The sequence below is a fragment of the Brienomyrus brachyistius genome, chromosome 1 (genome assembly GCF_023856365.1).
Source record: "Brienomyrus brachyistius isolate T26 chromosome 1, BBRACH_0.4, whole genome shotgun sequence".
In the NCBI taxonomy this organism is placed as follows: domain Eukaryota; kingdom Metazoa; phylum Chordata; class Actinopteri; order Osteoglossiformes; family Mormyridae; genus Brienomyrus; species Brienomyrus brachyistius.
In genome coordinates this window covers 13,958,904-13,977,336 of record NC_064533.1, presented here as the reverse complement: position 1 = coordinate 13,977,336, position 18,433 = coordinate 13,958,904, and the positions used below count along the sequence as shown (strand labels likewise).

General features: G+C 42.7%; 1 protein-coding gene and 1 long non-coding RNA gene across 5 annotated transcripts; both read left to right on the top strand.

The window, feature by feature from the left end:
* LOC125708315 (uncharacterized) lies at positions 1 to 1,267 on the top strand. The gene is made up of 2 exons (XR_007382446.1): positions 1 to 104; positions 656 to 1,267. It is a non-coding gene; the product is annotated as an uncharacterized LOC125708315 (long non-coding RNA).
* A 2,200-nt stretch (positions 1,268 to 3,467) lies between these two features.
* LOC125706984 (cAMP-regulated D2 protein) lies at positions 3,468 to 18,075 on the top strand. 4 transcript variants are annotated; one of them, XM_048974078.1, is made up of 10 exons: positions 3,468 to 3,603; positions 6,285 to 6,457; positions 6,594 to 6,955; positions 7,636 to 7,837; positions 8,130 to 8,263; positions 9,692 to 9,819; positions 10,333 to 10,451; positions 11,857 to 11,997; positions 13,326 to 13,498; positions 17,112 to 18,075. In XM_048974078.1, the coding sequence occupies exons 3-10, from the start codon at positions 6,623 to 6,625 to the stop codon at positions 17,562 to 17,564; spliced, it is 1,683 nt and encodes a 560-aa protein (XP_048830035.1). In that variant the 5' UTR covers positions 3,468 to 3,603; positions 6,285 to 6,457; positions 6,594 to 6,622; the 3' UTR covers positions 17,565 to 18,075. The 4 variants fall into 4 exon arrangements, with proteins under 4 accessions (XP_048830035.1, XP_048829825.1, XP_048829902.1 ...); XM_048973868.1 differs by having other exon boundaries at positions 6,285 to 6,955; XM_048973945.1 differs by lacking the exon at positions 3,468 to 3,603 and adding an exon at positions 3,638 to 3,894 and having other exon boundaries at positions 6,285 to 6,955.
* Positions 18,076 to 18,433: the final 358 nt, after the last annotated feature.

The window sequence follows — 18,433 nt, the reverse complement described above, 5'->3', positions numbered from 1 at the left end:
CTGTAGAACGTGCACGCTCAGTCACTGACGTCCACCACACTCCCAGCCACAACAGGAAGTGCAGGGGAATCAAGCTAACTTGGTTCTTGTGGCCAATGTGAACGGTATGTTAAGTTGTATTATTTGTATTACTGAATTATATAGTTACACGTTTTTTTTTATTTCATGCCATACACGCATTATTGCAATGTTTTGGTCTAGTGCGTTAGTAACTTTTTACTGGAGGGAATTCTTTCAGTTACGGCAACTACTAGCCAGTTAGCTCACGTTATCTTACCGTAAAATAGACACAGTTCTACTTTTACTTTTATTTTTCATGGAGTTATCTTGTGAGTGTCTTAGTTTCCAGCCTATAGTTTTTAGTTGTTCTCGTGGTCTTGGGGAGAACATTTCTCGGAAAAAAAACTTTAAAAATTGCGTAGCAAATCTAAAAAATCGAATTAAAAGTGCAGTAAATGTACAGCTAAAAATCAGACACAGAGGTTTTATATTTTATTTTATATTACATCACAACCCCTCCAACCTCGTAGTTTCTGTTCCTCACACGACCTTAAAATATCAGAAGCATATTTAAATTCATGTTTAAAATGATGTAAAAATGTTTATTAAGCTCATTATTAAAACAAAGGTGTATTGTTTCTTTGTGCTTTTTCAGCTACACCCCTCCATAACCCGTGAGGACAGCAGTGCACAACCTGTTGCACTATGCTTTGCCCTGCAGTCCATGAGGTTTGGAAGAATGCAACATTTAGATGGGCATTTTAAAAATGCAATCATTTGTGAAGGTAATGCAAGGTGGAGTATTACAGTATCACTAGGGTGACTGGATAATTTATGTGCGAGAAGACACTGAACTCTGGCATGTTAAAGCACAAGAAAAACAGAGCAGTTTAGCCAGACATGGGGGAAAAAATCTTTAAAATAGTGTGTAAAGTGTCCCCCATGACAGTCTGTTTTCAGTCTATCGCACAGTTTTAGTCGCATAAAAACCATTCATGGCTAACAATGTGTAATTATATGGGGGGATTTTAAATTTGTACAAGCAATGAATGCTGAGGAAGATTTCAGTGTGAATAAAGATGATGTTCTGGCTCCATTTTGTTTTGGGTTTAGCTTTGTGCAAGACATGCACAGATTTTTGAAAGAAATAGTTGCCTGCAGGAAATTTACCATGAACTGTTGCCTCCTAAACTAAATTAGGTGTTTTTATTGTTTTGTTTTTTTAGGCTGTTATCTCTTATCTGAAAGAAATAAACATTTGATTCCTGATGTCGTGTCCAGTGTTCTTTTTTTCCCCATCCTGCTTTTATTAAGCAGTTTGGTACCTCATGACATATGTAAAGTGCATTACGTATTACAGTTCTGATATACAAGATTTATTAATAACACAGAATTGTACTATTTTTGATTCCATTTTACTCTTTATTCACACACATACACGAATACGGTGTGTGTGTTTGTGTGTATATATATATATATTTTATAGGTTGCATTTACTGTTGTGGCTGAACGTGCATGTGGGTCTACAGCCAGACCCTTTTGAAGTCGGAATCCCTGTTCCGGAAGTCGAAGACGCTGGAAAGGATTGGGGCTATTTCAGAAAGCAGGATTTCTTTCCTAGTCGAATAACTTGTCGAATCTAATGTAGTCTGAGCTATCTGTAAGTGAATGAAGATAAAGGCCATTTAAACTGGGGTAAATTATTGCTTTTTGACATATTCCTATTGCCAAACAGCAGCCTGTCTGTCTCTCAGCCGCAGTGGGAAATGTATCCGTGTAATTGCTTCCTGATTGAAATAATTATTGAGAATATCATTTCATATTGCATTTAACTATAGATGTCCATTTTGGATTTTTTTCATCAACCACAATCGACACTCGTTAATCGAGTATTAACCGTTGTACTGTTTAGAATGGATATGCTTTTCCGTCACCAAATACCAAAATATCAGATGCTTTAGAAATGACAAGTGTTTCATTTTTTAAAGTGCAAACACTTCATGACTCATGTAAATATAGTCATTTACCAGGCTCCTACTTGAGATATGAATATAGATATTGGTTATATTGACATTGAATCACTGTAAATATTTGGTTGTCTGATTAATGATTGACGTATTGTCATTGAATCACTGTAAGAACATGGTCAACATGTGATTAACATGATACATTAACATGATTAATGTAACAATTACTTATACATTTGTACTACTGCATAACATATAGCATATGGCCTACTGCTATTACTTTATAACTACAACTCTTTGTGCACCACTTGGGGCAGCTTCGAATCTCTTCCTGCAGGCGGTTTCTCCCCCCCCCATTTTCTCTGCTGTCTGCCTCTCCAAGGTCTGATCTCTCTTCAGGGTCTGTTCCAGGGTCTACACCAACCGCAGGCAGCTATCATGAGGTGAGGACACACAGTATTCTAAACAATCTCTTCTTGCCTAAGACCTAAGACATAACAGACCCAATATGCCTCCCCTCCTAGGCCTACCAATGTCAAATTTACTTACCACACATTAACAAGTTGCCATTTCTTGCACTGAACAATTCAGATTTACAAAATGAACCAAACATTTAATCCTCCAGCGCCAATAACTGGTGGGTCCGACGCAGTCTACATCTCCATCCATCCATCCATCCATCCATTTTCCAAACCGCTTATCCTTCTGGGTCGCGGGGGATCTGGAACCTAACCTGGAAGGTATGGGAACGAGGCAGGGAACAACCCAGGACGGGGGGCCAGCCCATCACAGGGAACACTCACACACCAGTCACTTACACCCCATTCACTCCTACGGGCAATTTAGTAACTCCAATTAACCTCAACATGTCTTTGGGCAGTCTACATCTCCCGTGTAGGAAAATATTTGTAAAACTGAAATTAACTGCAAGTAGCCTGTACACTTTTTACCGTATATCATGGAGAATGCTGTAACAAAAACCAGTACCACTGTCGGATATATTTAATCTAGCCTAATTAATGCACGGGTAGACAAGCCCTTATGAGTAGATATAGGCTCTGTATCCAGGTCTGTATTTCTTTTACCTTCTCTATGCGTTTACCACACTCCAAACTTTTACCATTCTCTTTCATTAATCGTTTAACTGACAGCATTAATCGGTTAAAATTCTCATCAGTTATCGGTTAAACGGTGAATTATGAATATCCCATACGTTTAACTTCTAAAGCAGTAGGGTTTAATCTGTAATTATGGTCATCTTGGGGATGAGACATTTCTCATGACTGTACCAAAGTAATTTCCCTGGCATATGATGTGAATACCGAACAGCAGAGCTACTGTAACTAACGTCAGGTATATCTGTTTATTTGAAACGATTATTAAATAGTACGGTATACAAATGTCATTTATTTGACTTCCTTTGTTGGTTGCAGCCTATTTAGGAGCATTTTCATTATGTACCCGTGTTAAAATTATTAAGAATGTCATTTGATATCGCAATCAGGATGCCACGGATACGCGCACGTGACGATAGATGCAGCGCATATAAGTAGCCCGCAGCCAGAGCTTTCCGACCTGTGCTGGAATGCAGTCTCGGCTGTGACGTCATTACCAGGTCCTACTTCCCAACTCCAAGGTAAATGGAACGCGGCATTATTATATGTGAAACGGACTTATATCACATAGTATTTAACCTGGATAGTACCGTGAAGCTAGCAAGAACCGAAAGTATTTCCTTAGTCATAGTTCTAACAAATTATTGCAGCGCTAGGCGGACTGAGGCATCGCGAGCTTAGCGGAGGACGAGGAGATTTGCTTATTGAGACAGAACACGCTCTTTATTCTAGCACCAAACAGGACTGTAATAGGCACCGAACGAGCACCACGCCGCACGAAAACACAGGGAGGTCAGATGCTGGAGCATCAGGTACACACGCTGTGGGTAATTTACAATGCTAATGACACGCGAACAGTGCGCACGTAAGACACGAGCAAACACACGCGCAACAATAAGGAAGTATACTACAGTAAAATCCCGTTATAGAGGACTCGCTTAATTATAACGGAGTATCGTCTATAACGGACGAAGTGCGCTGCTCTCGGCCTGGCGCCTTTAAGAATATGCAGAAAAACATCAGTATTGTGCAAAGTTCATTCACTGAGATTTTCTGCATTAATTTCTTGTGGCGCAAGTGAATTACTTTCAGCTTCGTTTGTAGATTGGAGATTGACATTTTTATGTGCTTTTACGCATTTATACCAGTAATAACATTTGTTCCGTCATTTATACATGATACAGTCGTTTTGAAAGACATAGTTTGTGGAAACATAAGGTGGTTAGACACCGAACTGTAAGGTGCACACACGGTGGGAGACTTATACAAGCGAAGAACATGCGAGGATCGGACAGGGTACAAGACACGGGGAAACATACACGCCACGATTGGGAATGCAACTATAACCATACCAACATCAATACAAGAGCTATTTGCATTACGAGTCTGCGCGAGGCACGCCGGGATGCTTGGGTCTCACCCTGCGCTTCATTAATAAATACTGCATATTTTATCTTTGTTTCGCGTGTGACCTATTTATGGAATTGTAAAACCAATTTTAAGTTAAATGTAATTTATTTTGTGCAAATTTTTAAATTGATGGAAGACAACAGGACTGGATTTAATACAAGTTAGAACAGTGGCCGCAGTTTTCCATAATTGGATTTTACCAGAAGCCATATTTCTGAAATTGTTGAAGTACAGAAAGTGAGACGTCTCTTTCACTATAAAAATCTGCAGCAGAAACACCCGATCCTTAAAACCAATGTCAATGAGAAACTATAGCATTTTTGTGTTATTAATTTCCAGTTTATTTATTTTGCAGAAACTTGTGCTCGATTTGATAAAATAATGTGAACAGATTCTCCTTATGCAAATAAATCCTGAGATACAAAAATAAGGATAATTTTAAAAATCTGATGTTTTAATCAAGGATGTATTTCACATAGGTAAAATGTACATGTATAACACAAATATAAAACGTTGTTACAGCTTTAAACCTACTAAAATACATAAGTTAATAAAAGGCTAACTTATTAAATCCCAAAATGTCTGTAGTTTTACCTTCTTTGAATTTTATATGGGAAATGACCGATTCAGGCTGAATAAGCCATTTCTGTAACCTATTTGTTTGTTGTCTTATAATGCCCTCGTCTCTGGTAAGCAATGTGTAAAGGTATTAGAGTTTATTATAAACGGCTGGGTGTCTCCAGAAAAATAATAAATAACATAGAAAAACATATTAAATATAGTTTATGATAAGAATTACAGGAGTTATTAAAATCATTGCTTTTTCAACACGGTTTTCAGTCAATAATGCGCGCGTGCTGTATCAGAAAAAATGGAGTATGACAACAAAATAACTGCAACCAGACAGGCCTACCGGAGAAGCAGCTTTGGGAGATATGGATGGGTAGACGTGCAATGGGCACCTCAGTTCTTCAGAACAGGAAACGTTCGGGAAAGTTATGGCTGTTCTCAATATAACACGTGTAGAGTAGCATGTACTGTGCCTACAGTTTTGCGGGAGTGTAGTACTGTATGAACTCTTCCTTTGTGGATCAGTTGAGGCTTAACAGCGCCCCCACGTGGCCTGCCAGGAATTCATAATCCTTTTATGTTACACCCAGGCTTTCCTCTTACCAAAATCAGTTTTAACAATCGCAGCGGGTCATTGGGTCTTTGCTAGGAAATGGCTCTTGTTCTGTTATATGACATGAACATCATTTTGACCAGACCACCTTCGCCTGAACGGTGCTGCAGATCTCCACATATTCATCGCCACCCAGGTTGGAGGATGGTAGCACAGCTCTCCCTTACTCATAGAGGAATGTTCCACCTGTATGTGGACTGTATTTTATCTCATGTACCACCTGCCCTGTATCATACACATACTATTTATTTTTTATATATGGTATTTTAAGTTTAGTTTTCAAGTGTTTGGGATTTTGATGTATTTTAATACTGCCTTGTACTACTGTCCTTGTACTAGATTGAAATGCTCACCCACACACTTAAAACCGTTGTATTCAATACTGATGTTCCTCTTGGCATATGAAATGCCACAAAATATCACCAGAGCAAAAAAGATGCTCTGAGCTGCCTTTGTATGGCCAAGAACATTACAAGCCACCTATAGCCTGCTAATGAATGTGAACCTGTGATATACTATTATATAAATGACAGGTCCAGTTTTTTTTTAATTACTGAGGTTATATTGCTGAAGCTGCTCATGAAATTGCAACATGTGTCTCTGCTTCAGATTAAGAAGACATTAAGAAGCTGGACAGAGGGGCCTTTTCTCGGGACTGACCTGCATTCCAACAAATCAAAGCTAATTGATGTCACAAGCCCCTACATTAAGAAAAGTGAAGCAGCTCGTAGCATTTTCTCTTGGCTTTGAGCACTGATGTGAATTTCTCTGCAGCAAGGAAGGTGCCAGCGAAATAGAACTAAGATTTTTTATTTTCTGTCACAGTATTTGTGAAAATGAAGGTTTATGACCATGCGTTTTTGCCCATTTTTATATTTGACTTTATTTTATTTTGCGTGGGGACCACATTTAACGAAGAACTGAACTGGGAGAAACCATTGGGGCATATGTCTACGGGCCGGGTGGTGAGAGATGTTCCTGATGGAAGCAAGGTGGATCTAAGGGAGAAGGGTGCTGCCTCTGTTGATGCCTGGCACTTCGAGTGCCTTGCACAGGCCCCCAAGACGGAGGGGCCCAAGGTCCATACCAGGTATGGAGCCATGCAGGGTCTCCTCACAGACATGGTGTACATATTCTACGGGATCCCCTACGCTGACCCTCCTGTTGGTGGGCTCCGTTGGAAGCCCCCAAGCCCGGTGACCTCCTGGAAGGGATTGTACGACGCAACCTTCCCCAGAGCCGCCTGCATGCAGTCTTGCGTTGGTCTTTGTACCACTAAGGTAACATAACTTTGCTGATTGCTCATGGAAATGGAGAAGCCCACAGTAAGATACGGCTATTAGCACTCAAACTTAATATTCCTCATTCAGATGTAGCATCTCCGTAAAACTGGTGCGTAGAACATAAGACCCACCTACCCTCTTTCATGTCATTGCTCTATTTTCAGTGTTATTTTAAAATGAATGGTCATATTTGAAATATTAAACATACAAGTAGCCACGCATAAGATTGCAGGCTATTATCATGTTTTTCATTAAAACTATATTGGAAACATAGTTAGAATTTTTTGTGTCCCCGCTGAGCCAGAGGAAGGCATATTTATTCCTGGTAATCATGAATGCGATTGTTTTGTTTAAAGGCTAATAGTAATGAATAGAACATAATGGTTATATGATCAGGTCATTATACAGGCAGTGGTGTCAACAGAGAATTTTGAACGGGGCGATTATAAAGGACCGCAGGTTTCTGGGGCTGGTCACACCACACCGTTTCTGTTCTATGGTTCTGCTTAGGAAATAAAGAGACACATTTTCTTTTTATTGTTTTGAACAGGGGTGGCTGTGTATTTACTTGGGGTCGCTTTGACCCCCGATTCCACCCATCGTATACAATGTACAACTTTGCAAGCATTTTTTAAAATGGACTGTCACATTCAACCATGCTGTTATGTTTTCCACAGGTAAGCGAGGACTGCTTGTACCTCAACATCTTTGTGCCTTTAGATGTTGACTTTTCGAAGCCCCCGGTCAAACCCTTGCCTGTCATGGTCTGGATCCATGGGGGGGATTTCGTTGCTGGAAGTGCTTCCAACTCGCTCTACGATGGCAGATTCATTAGCAACTTCACCCACACGGTGGTGGTGAGCGTGGAGTATCGCTTAGGTATGACCCGGCAGCTTGGTGACCTGAGAACCATTAAGGTGGTATCTTCATGACTGAGAAGTTGCTCTGAGTAACTAGCGCTCTACCTTCCGAACACAGGAAGCATATTGAATATGATATTGCAGCTTTAAACTGAGCGTTTTATGAGTCTCATGGAGATCTCTGATCTGCTTCTGATCAGAGCATATTTAAAAGCTTAAAAGATTGAAATGACTTAGTAGTATAGAGCTGAATGCAGAGTGCATGTCTGCACAGAAGTAAGGACCTGTTGACATCCAGTGACATATTTTAGGAGCTTTTGGATTCCTCGTTTCCGGACAAGACCCCAAATCAGCAGCTGTGGGAAACTATGGGATCTTGGACCAACAGGCGGCCCTGCTCTGGATTCAGCAGAACATCGCTGTCTTTGGGGGCAACCCCAACAATGTAAGCCTGGACAGGGGGGGTGAGGATGGTCTTGGAATGAATATTTGCAGGTGGTTAATCAGAAAACCATTCAGCGAAGAAAACATGGCTGTACATGTGGGTTTCATCCCTCAGTCAAAAGACATACAGTTAAGCGAATTGCCTAATTCGTGAATTGCCTATAATGTACGAATGCCTGAGTGTGTGTGCTTTGGAAGGGACACCATGCAGTGTGCACACCAACCTAGTGCCCTGTGCTGCCTGGGATAGGTTCCCGGCTCCCTGTGACTATGGAGGATGCATGAATTGTGAAGACTGACGTCACGCTGTACCTCCCACATGGAATATGCCAGCAGTGGCATTCGTGAATAACTGCGTTCAGTGCGAATATAATTAACTCAGGGTGAATTCAAGGCTTCAGCCTGTTCCAGATGTGTTGTTGTGAATGTGAAGCCATAACTAGCACTATGTTCTGTTAAGGGCTATTCAGAAAGTTTTTCCTGTTATGATGGGTCAGTGCTGTTCAGCCCATTACGTGACAGGCAGCCACCAAGGAGTCCATCTTCTCAGGGGGTGTCGACTTGTCAGCCACCTTCGCTTTGTCTCAGATGGGGGTGCCGGTGGTGATGCTGGCTTAGGGTACCACATGGGCTTCTACAGGCACTGAGATGGGAATTAAAATGCTCCCTCTTAAGAGTGTGTGTGTGTCTGTCTGTCTGTCTGTCTGTGTATAATACAACAACAACAACAACAAATTTATTTTTATATAGCGCATTATCACAACATTACATTGTCTCAAAGCGCTTTACAGTATCCTCACCCAAAGCCCCCAGTGAGTAAGCCATAGGCGACAGTGGCAAGGAAAAACTCCCTAGAAGGAAGAAACCTTGAGAGGGACCAGACTCAAAGGGGAAGCCCATCCTCCAGGGGCCCCACATTGTGGGGACATTTGGTCCCCATAAATTGATAAAAGTTGCCACAAGGAAAATGCAATTTTATAAAAATCTGTGACTGCAGTCAAAACAATTTAAACGATAAATGTCTTATTTTCTTTGGTTACTTAGGGTTAAGGTTAGGGCTAGGTAGGAGTTAAGGTTGTCATTATTGGTATTGGAGTTTGAAATGGATGGATGGTCCTCACAAAGACATGAATACAAATGTTTGTGTGGGTTATGTTTATATTGCATTGTGGGAACTACATATGCCCCAAAATGTAATTTTAAACCTGTTTTTTTTTTTTTTCCATTGTGGGGACAGGTCCCCACAAAGATCAGTGAATGCAATCAAAAAAAAATAAAAAAGTCAAAAGACTCATATTTTGTTTGGTTACTTATGGTTACGGTTAGGGCTGGGTAGGGTTTAAGGAAATGAATGGAGAGTCCCCACAAACATATAATTACAAACCGGTGTGTGTGTGTGTGTGTGTGTGGGGGCTCCCATGTGACCCAGGTGACCATCTTCGGGGAGAGTGCGGGAGCTCAGTCCGTTAGCCTGCACCTGATGATGCAGAGCAGCCAGCCCCTGTTCCGGCAGGCAGTGGTACAGAGCATGCCCTTCACCATACCCTTGAAGAACAGGTAAGAAGCCACCCACAGACAGGCACACAGCTGCCCGTCAGTCACCCCTCACAGGGAGCCAAGACAGAGGAACCATTTACACCTACACCTGTCTTTCTGGCTGGGGATGGGGTTAGGGTTGGGGTTTCCATTTTCAGTGCGTGACGGACAAAGTGAATGTTTCGTTACTTACGAAACATGTGAACACGGTTGAAATTTTGAAATTTGTTTCCACAGTCGATGCCATTATTTGTCATGCTTTAAGCTTCTCTCAGGTTTTTGATTAATGAAATTAATGTAATTTATATAAGGTGTCCGACATCTTTAGTTCAGACACCATGGCAGCACCTGAGAATGACCGTCCCCTTTCAGCGTCTCGACTGTGCCCGTGATCAGTGTCTTTTTCATGCCTAGTAACTAAACACAGACCCGTATGACCCAATAAAGACAAAAGGCTTTGTCGCGAGTAAGCGGCAGAGGTGATTGGCTGTCTTCTGGATGGCTGGAACTCACTCAGTCTCTCTGCATTTCTAGACGTGAGGCTTTGTGGCTGGGGAAGGAGTTTGCCAAGGTGGCGAACTGCTCCATCAATGACATTGCCTGCCTGCTGTGTCTCAGTCCCCAGGCAGTGTTAACAGCCCAGAAGATAGCAGGTAGGGGCATTTTCGGTAACACTTTCTATGAAGCTGTCATTTATAATGCCTTATAGATACCTTCATAATGAATTATAAAGCATATATAATGCATTATTATGGTGAGTAAAATGGCAGGATGAATGTGTGATCCAGTCGCTCAAGGTGCATTTTAAAACCAAGTGTCAACAGGGCCTGTGACAGAATTAAACTTTGATGCCTTTATTGGATATGATCATAGTACAGCAAAAGAGAATGGACAATAGCGGCTTTTATTTTTAACCTGAAGCAAATACAGTAACCCCCTTACATTCCTGTACGTTACGTTTGTGGTTTCGGTTATTTGCAAATATTTTTGGATTCTGAAAGATCAAGAATCTCGAACACGATGTGTAAAGCAAAAACAATATTGAAAATGATTCCCATCACGTACAATCATAAAATATATAAATATTAATGATACATTATATTTGTTAGTGTGAGTGCACACTATATCATTAACATCAACGTCTTGGCTTGAGTGCACCGTGTATCTTTGTCTCGGTAACCAGCTTCACTCACTCATTAGCTGCCTAAGTGACTGTGGAATCTTGCATTTCTCTCAGTAACTTGTAAACAATTCAGTGTCGGTAACTGCATTTTAATAATGGATGCAGTGACTTTGTACATATAGGGGTATAACTTCATTGGTTACAAGGCTATTTGACATGCCAAGTGTAGCATACAGTGCAATCTACCAGACTGGTTTGGGGTCAGGGATACCCAAGTATTATTTGTGAATTTTCACATTCGCAGGGATCTTCGGAACGTAACCCTTGCGAATGTGATGGGGTGACCTCTATACATTTGTGTTTGACATTTGTGATGCAATTACAATTCACTGAAACCTTTTTTAAACACGTTATAGCCAGCTATAAACAAATTATAGATATAAATGTGCCCTTACTTTGCTTGAAGCAGACAATGATCTGATATAAATGCATCATGGCACATTACGACGACAGTTTTCATGCTTTTCGATACCAAAAAGAAGCAAGGTTTTTATTTCATTTTACAGCGTTTATGTAGAACTGCAGAATGGTTAGGAGCTTTTGCGATGATGGAGCTTATGAAGTGTAATAATTAGCACTATAATGCCATATGACAATCAATAAAAGATACTGTAATGCTTTATTAAGTCTTTATCCTGACTTATAATGCGCTATACAAGCTTTGTACCGTGTTATGAGAGTATCTATAATGCATTATGAATAATGGCCTCATAGAAAGTGTTTCCAAATTCTCTATTCAGATTTGCACAAGGAAGAATTCCTTGTTAAAGTCAGTGTATGTTCACTGAGATTTGAGAGAAGGCAAGTTATACACTAATAAATACATGATATTTAGTAACATGGCAGTTGGGGGCTGCCATCGTTTTCTCCCACAGGCTCTAATATGGTCAACCCATTCCACTTACTGGAGATGTTTCAGACATGGGGGCCCTTCATTGACGGCGTACTGATCAAGGAGCAGAGCATCACGGCCTTCCAGAAGGGCGACTGGCAGAAGGAAAAGCCCGTTCTCTTCGGTCAGTCACATGACCCTCAGACCTATAGCGTCCTACGAAGGAAGGTGTACACTATCTCATGGAGCGGCTCATCGTTACATGTCCGGCAGACCAGCTAACCTGCCTTTAGCGGCAAGCCATTACTGAAATAGAGCAATAGACTTATAGATGCAGGGGCGCCGCTAGCAATTTTGGGCCCTATGACAAAATATGAGGTTGGGCCCCCCTACCACACCCATTCAGATCTCTGGGGGCCCCTAAAGGGCGTGGGCCCTTAGAATTGTCCCAACTTTCCCCCCCTTAGCGGCGCCCCTGTATAGATGTCTCATTTTACAGTTATTATACAGTTATCTCATTAGTTATTTTTGCATTGAACATCATATTTACAAATTTATGCACGTCAGATTCATGTTTTTGCATGAAGCATTGCTCCTATACAAAATTAATAAGAGGCACAGATTTTTGTAGAATTTATTATTAGTCCTCCTGCTAGAAAAGAGATGAGGGAACTTTCTGTGAACCCATCACCCACCCGCTAAGCACATGCTACGGAGGTGGGGTCATGTGGCTGACGTCCGCCTATAGGTCACTACCCTGCGCCAGGTTGGCGGCGTCCACCAGTCAGCAGTCATCTTGCATCCTAGCGCAGACCCCACATGGGCCAAGGACAGCCACAGCTGGTTCTCTGGAAAAGTTTCATTGGTTCTGTATGATCTGGCAAATTTAACAGGCCCTCGCATGCCAGCAGAATCTGACTCAGGTGGAAGTGTGGACTAATTAGTCTTCCAGGCTGTTCCACGGTGCCGCAGTGAGCGAAATTCTCCAAAAGATCACAAACATAGTATACACACAAAATTTCTTACCACTTATCTGTTACTGTTTTAAACTTGTTGTAAGAGCGCAAATATACGTATTTTATGTGCATTTGCACTGCTGTTACAGGAAATTACTGCATTATAGCCTTTATACCACAAATTAAGTACAAATTTGTATATAAAGCTTAAAATGCACGGCAATTTCTTGTCACAGCAGCGCAAATGTACATACAATACGTGCACATTTGAGCTGGTACACCAGTCGATTGCTGCACTATTGCTTCTAAAGTTGCTTCTAAAGGTGAAGACGTACTTGCGTATCAGGCTATGATCAGGGATGCAAATATCTATCTTGTATTGTAAGGCTTGTATGATAAATAATGTTCTAATGACATTCCATGTAATGCAAGTGCAAGGCAACCCTTAGAATTTGTGTCTTCTAGATGTAGACTAAAGCCTACACGAAGCACTTTTCCTGGGAGTTTTCGGATACTGCCACAGTGTGCCTGTGAATGACGCATTGCTCCCTTGCAGGGACCACGTCGGAGGAGGGGGTGGTATTCATTTACGGGGTCTTCACCTACCCCGTGTCAGAGTTGGAGTGTGTCTTCTACGTCACCGCCATCTTCAAGCAGCACGCCCTCAAGATCCTGCAGGAGTACCTGCCACTGTACAAGGACGCGGACATGAGGACCATGATGTCGCAGGTGAGAGCCTGAGGAAGAGTGCTCCAGTAATGCTACCCGAAGAAGCCTTCGGTGCTGCAGTTTAGCGCATGGGAATGATGTTAAATGCATTTCAGCAAGAAGCCATGCAATGGTCATGCAGGCACTGTGTCCAGACTCCGATTCATGGAGGACAAAGTAGGAAGGATGAGGGGTAGAGTCATTCCCAAGGACGTATTACATAAGAACAAACCAAACCCAAACCAGAGTCTGAGCTGGCCCAGTTTATCCCTGATAGTGATAATCTGAAGACTCAGCAATGGCGAATGGGGGCCCCCCTAGGTGGGGATAATCCTTACTTAATTGATTGATGACACCACCCTCACAGCTCTGCTAGATGCAGAATGGTGGTGATAGCAGCGGAGCTGACTTGGATAACATTTTAAAATGACACCTCATGTTGCTAGAAACTCAGTCCATCCACACATCCCAAACATATCTTTCCCTTTTTCGTTTTTATCTAGGATTAAATTATAGTGAAACACGTGTTAGTGTTTAAGGTAAGTACCAAAACAAACACGAGTAAATGATGTATGAAAAGTACTACCAAAACAGGCACTTTCTCGTGGGTTAATTAAACGAGTAATATGCTGCCGTCCTTAAGGCTATTATAATTGACCCAATTGCCCTTAGTTTTAGATTCCATGGCAAGACAATGATACCTTTGGGACTCCCTTATACATGTAATATACAACAAATACTCAGTTACGGTTGATGGTTAATTATAACATTTACTTACTATGTTATACACACACACACACACACACATATATATATATATATATATATATATATATATAGACATAATAAGAAAGCTGTAAAATGAAAAATAGGGCGTTTATGTAGATGAATATGGGGGAGACAGATGTTTCCTGAATCACTGGGGCTGCCTGTTTCAGTAGTGGCCACCAGCTGGCGCCATTGTTCCATTGCAAGTAGAAACGGTCTTTTTGGCTCCACCAGCCTGGCTGGCTTCAGAGTACAGTCTGGCCCAGGAGCCTGCAGGTGGCCTCAATGGTCTGGGTCTTCATTGTCCAGGAATCAGAGACAGACACCTGGCTCACGGTAATCAGTCAGGAGGTACTCACCAGAATACACCCATGTACGTTTACTCACAGAAAGGTCGAGGCGCACGCCAGAATACACACGTGCACACGGACTCACAGAAAGTTTGAGACACACATCAGAATACAAGCTTGAGGCTGGCACACAAAAACTCACACAATCACACGCGCTGTCCTTCCTATGCACTGAGCTCAGAACACAGTAGGAACCCCAGGCAAAGTTCTGCAGCTCCTACACTGCTACAGCTAGGAGGACATGTTTCACTGGAGATTAAACCTGAGCAAAGGCAGCAGGCAGAGTGTGGGGGAGTGGGGTGATTCTGGGTGTGTCTCTGAAATGGTTATCCTTCAGAGGGTGTGTGAGAGGGAAGTGAAGGGCAGACAGAGGGGAGCGCCAAAGGTCAGGACCGAAAGCGGGAAGCTTATCTCCATCTGGCGCTTGGACCAAGCTGCCTGACAGGCTTTGAAACAGCCCTCCCCCCCCTCTGAAGGCCATGCCCGGGGGAGGGAAGCATGTCCCACACAGTGTGGGTGTGGAGGGAGGGGGAGTGGAGGACGGAACGACCTGCAAAGTGGCATCCATGGAAACCTGACAAGGAAGCGCTTAGGATGGGTTAGAAGTGGCCCCAAGAATGACGTGTTCTGTGTGTCTGAGTTTAGATGATTCCATATGTGCATGCGTATGCATGCGTTTGTGTAATGCATGTCTGTGCGTGCGTGTGTGTCTTTCCATCTTGGTATAAATGATTGGATGTAAACATTAGGGTGAGGTAATATGTGTAAAAAAAACAATATGCAATATTTTCCATCCATTTTCCAAACCGCTTATCCTACTGGGTCGCGGGGGGTCCGGAGCCTATCCCGGAAGCAATGGGCACGAGACAAGGAACAACCCAGGATGGGGGGCCAGCCCATCGCAGGGCACACTCACACACCAGTCATTCTCACACGCACGGGCAATTTAGCAACTCCAATTAGCCTCAGCATGTTTTTGGACTGTGGGGGGAAACCGGAGTACCCGGAGGAAACCCCACGACGACATGGGGAGAACATACAAACTCCCCACACATGTGACCCAGACAGAGACTTGAACCTGGGTCCTAGAGGTGTGAGGCAACAGTGCTAACCACCACCATGCCGCCCCCATGCAATATTCTTATTTTAGAATATCAGGATAAATGATGCCCCCCCCCCCCACACACACACACACACACACACACATAAGCAACATGTGAAAGCATGAAATGATATACAAATAATCCGCTAAACAGCTGGTGTTTAAAATTGCAGGGGGGAGGGGGGGTGCTGATTAGTGGTGCTGATCATTGTTTTTTTTAATCTCTGTTGAAAATGATTGATCAGCAGGCTGGATTTAATTACGATTTTACAACATGCCACAAACAGCCTACAACCATCTATAGCAATTGTTCACAAATTTATGGCAACCCTATGCACACACCAAAATAATAACCGACGTTTACATACACTAATACCTCCGTGTACCATACAAGGGCTAATAATATAATTCCAATGTGTTCTTTTCTAATTGCATCACAAATGTAGGTTAGAAGGCTGAACTGAAAGCCAAATCATAAATCGTGCTTCATGTACAGCCTGACCCTACTTCCTGGACAAAGGCGATAATTGCCGATCAGTCACTGTCAGATATCGACATCAGTTCACTTGTCTGATATCGTTGATTATTGATAATATTGTCATATCACCAGGGGTGATTTTTTTTAGATGGGGTGACACAGAAGGAACCAAGCACCAGTCAGGGTAGGCCCGTGGGAAATCAGAAAATCCGATCAGAAATATATACACCGTTGAAAATTTGCTTACAAAACAATGAACATGATCGAATTTTTTTTTCGTTTGACCTACGTTCCCGTTGAAAATCACTAGAGGTCTTCTAACGTGCATTTTTTGATTCATGTAATTCGCATCGTGTCTCTCCTCGTGTTTGAATAAGGAGGTACGGCATCACAAATCAGGCAGCGATTGACGGCACTCTGATCCAGTGGCGATGACCGTTATCAGATTGACAGTACTCTAGCCCAGAGTATCTGAGTATAAATGATTGCGTGTCTGGGTGTGTAACCTCATCTGTGCGTGTGTGTGTGTGTGTGTGTGTGTGTGTGTGTGTGTGAGTGTGAGTGTGAGAGAGAGAGAGAGAGAGAGAGAGAGAGACCTACTGAAATCTGTCCCCACTGCCATAATGCTGTAACAGTGAAGCAGTACTGGAAGTTCTGGGGTCTTCCTGAAGAAGAGGGGTGCCTTTTCCAGCTAAGGGGTAGCAAAAATGGCTAGCAGGTACAATGAAGGCATGATGAAAATGTAATTTCTTTCTACTTTGACTTGAGTAATACCTTCATCATTACAATGAAATGCTGTTTTAAAAACAGTAGCATTAAAAATCTACAAAATTAATAAAGGATAAATAAGAATTGTGTTCAGTTTTGTGCCGCACTTCACACGCTGGCCACTAGAGGTCACCTGTACATATTTCTCTTGTTGTCTGCACTCCCCAGATCGTGACCGATTATGTGTTCCTGTGCCCTTCCCGCAAGTCGGCCCGCGACAGTGCCCAGATGGGCAGCGCTGTGTGGATGTACATCTTTGACCACGTGGCCAGCGACCTCCGCGTCTGGGACGGCCTGGCCTTCTGCTTCGAGCACGTCTGCCACGGCGCCGAGGTGCCCTTCCTGTTTGACTCCGGCCCCGTGGCAAACTTCACTCTCTCGCCGGCTGAGAAGCTGCTCGCAGGCAGCATCCTGTGCTACTGGGGCACTTTCGCACGTGGAGCCAATCCCAGCTCCCCGGTCGCCCAAAGCGCCTTTTGCCGACAGCAGAGTCCAGTGCGTTGGCCGAGGTACACGGCTGAAAATGATTGGCTAATGATGAACCTCACTTTGAGTAGCCACGCCCAGACAAGCCCCCGGGACCACATCTGTGACTTCTGGGACAAGCTTGGCATTTACTAGGGCATGTGTCTGTGACCTCTCAACTGTTTATCTACTTTATCTCACCACACATCTTAATGCATCATAATTTAAATTTTAATGTGAATGTGATGTCACCTCAATCTGAACGCGATGTGAAAGGCCTTTTCCTGAACGCTGTAAATGTCTTGTTAAGTACGGCTGCTTGATTCAGCCACCATATTTGCATTAATGAATCCTCCACCTCCTGCGTTCTGCGACCACGCCTGCGATGTGCTTGCATTACTTCCCTAGCTAGAATGACCGCAAGATTCATGCTATGCAGCAGCCAATCAGCTGGCTACCTCGGCACTCGAGTTTCCTTTTATGGCTGTGGGCTCACGGTCACATGGCCCTTTGCCCCGCCAGAGCCCCTGTCTGTAAACATGTTGACCTTCACGTGTGCAGCCAGTTGTGGAATGACTTATATGCATTTATGTGTTACTATCAGAAATGGCCTCCTTCCTGTCCCTGAAATCTACTTGGGTAAATAAAGCTGAGATGGATCTAACCCATTCCAGTGTCAAAATGCAAGAACTTCATACACAGTATCATGTTTGGTGGAGCGAATCCGATATGAGCTGACCCGGACATTTAATGCTTAAGCAGTGGCATGACCCGGAAGTGGTATATATATGCACCGCAGTGACCCGAAGCAGTATACTTAAATGGACCAGGAGATGTGATACTCCTGGTAGAAATGGATCTGATACAAGCTATTAGATATAGTCCAAGTTGCATCTTGTGCTGGCTGATAAAATTGTTTCAGGTTTTGTCTCACAAACATCCAAATTTAAATCTAACACTCTTGCAATTTAATGAATCCTAACAATCCAACAAAAGCTAACAATCCCACACGGACCAGATTCTCT